Raw genomic sequence first — 1,014 nt, 5'->3', positions numbered from 1 at the left:
TTGCTCCCTACCAAGAGGCTACCTCTGAGTAGGTAAAGTCACAGGATTTGCCATGGAGGTGGCATGGTATGGCTGGAGAAGCCCAGGCCTCAGAGGTAAATAAACTTCAGTTTAAATCATGACTCAGTTACATCCCAGATGTGTGATGTTAAACAAATCACTATTACCTCTCCCAGCCTCAGTTTCCTTATCTATAAGATGTTAATATTTTCCTTTAAGAGGTGTTATGATAATAATGTTTAACATGGTGCCAGCTCATGAATGCTCGCCCTTTTTCAGACTGGGGCTCAGCCTGGCAGCAGAGACCAAGTGGCAGGAGTTGGGGATCTTGAACATCCATGGCCTCACTCATTTACCAGCGGGTCCAGAGATCCTAAACCCCTTACAACCAACTCTCAGACGTACCACACCCTAGTCAGCACAAAAAGCTAGGATCATTCAATTGTGTTCAGCAAATAGGAATGCTCCAGAGGTTTGAATCCAAAAGGGGGGGCTGCCAGGTAGTGCATACATGGTGCGCTTTCAGAGAAGGCCTCTTAAGAGCTGTCGAGCCCACGCTGATCACCTTTGTGAAATGTGGGCCGACTGATAACTCAAAGAGCCCTGGGATGAGTTAGTTTCTGTTGCCGTGGGAACTCCAGATCTCACTGCATTGTCAAGTCTCAGCAGAGAGGCTGTATTCACACTACTGGGCACTGATTAAAAACTGGAAGAAAAACATTCTCAGCGCCCTGCCGGCTTGTACAGTGAGGTCCCAGCAGTTTGCAAATTCAAAGCTGGGCTCCCGAGTGGAATTGTGTAGCTTGTTTCTCATTCTCTGGCACTTATAGCCCCCCAGGGTTCTTCAAGGCCTTTAGAGGCTTGGGCAAGAGCTGGAAACCATAACCTCCATTACACAGACAGGGAAACTGAGGGCGGCCGCCTCGCTTAGCACATACTCAGGCGCTGTGACTGCGAAGAAGGCAACGGGCCCTTAAGTCGAAGACCCAGGCAAGCAAGGAGCTGCAGGCTCGA

At 49.2% G+C, this 1,014-nt stretch overlaps 1 protein-coding gene across 1 annotated transcript in view; it reads right to left on the bottom strand.

The window, feature by feature from the left end:
- Positions 1–1,014, bottom strand: part of RNF220 (ring finger protein 220) — a 206,795-nt gene that overhangs the window by 20,154 nt on the left and 185,627 nt on the right. The window contains exon 5 of the mRNA XM_015588955.2: positions 939–1,009. Within this exon, the coding sequence (XP_015444441.1) occupies positions 939–1,009 (71 nt within the window). The remainder of the gene's footprint in view (positions 1–938; positions 1,010–1,014) is intronic.

Source organism: Pteropus alecto, unplaced genomic scaffold, assembly GCF_000325575.1.
Source record: "Pteropus alecto unplaced genomic scaffold, ASM32557v1 scaffold484, whole genome shotgun sequence".
Classification (NCBI taxonomy): domain Eukaryota; kingdom Metazoa; phylum Chordata; class Mammalia; order Chiroptera; family Pteropodidae; genus Pteropus; species Pteropus alecto.
This window is presented reverse-complemented; position numbering and strand designations above follow the sequence as displayed.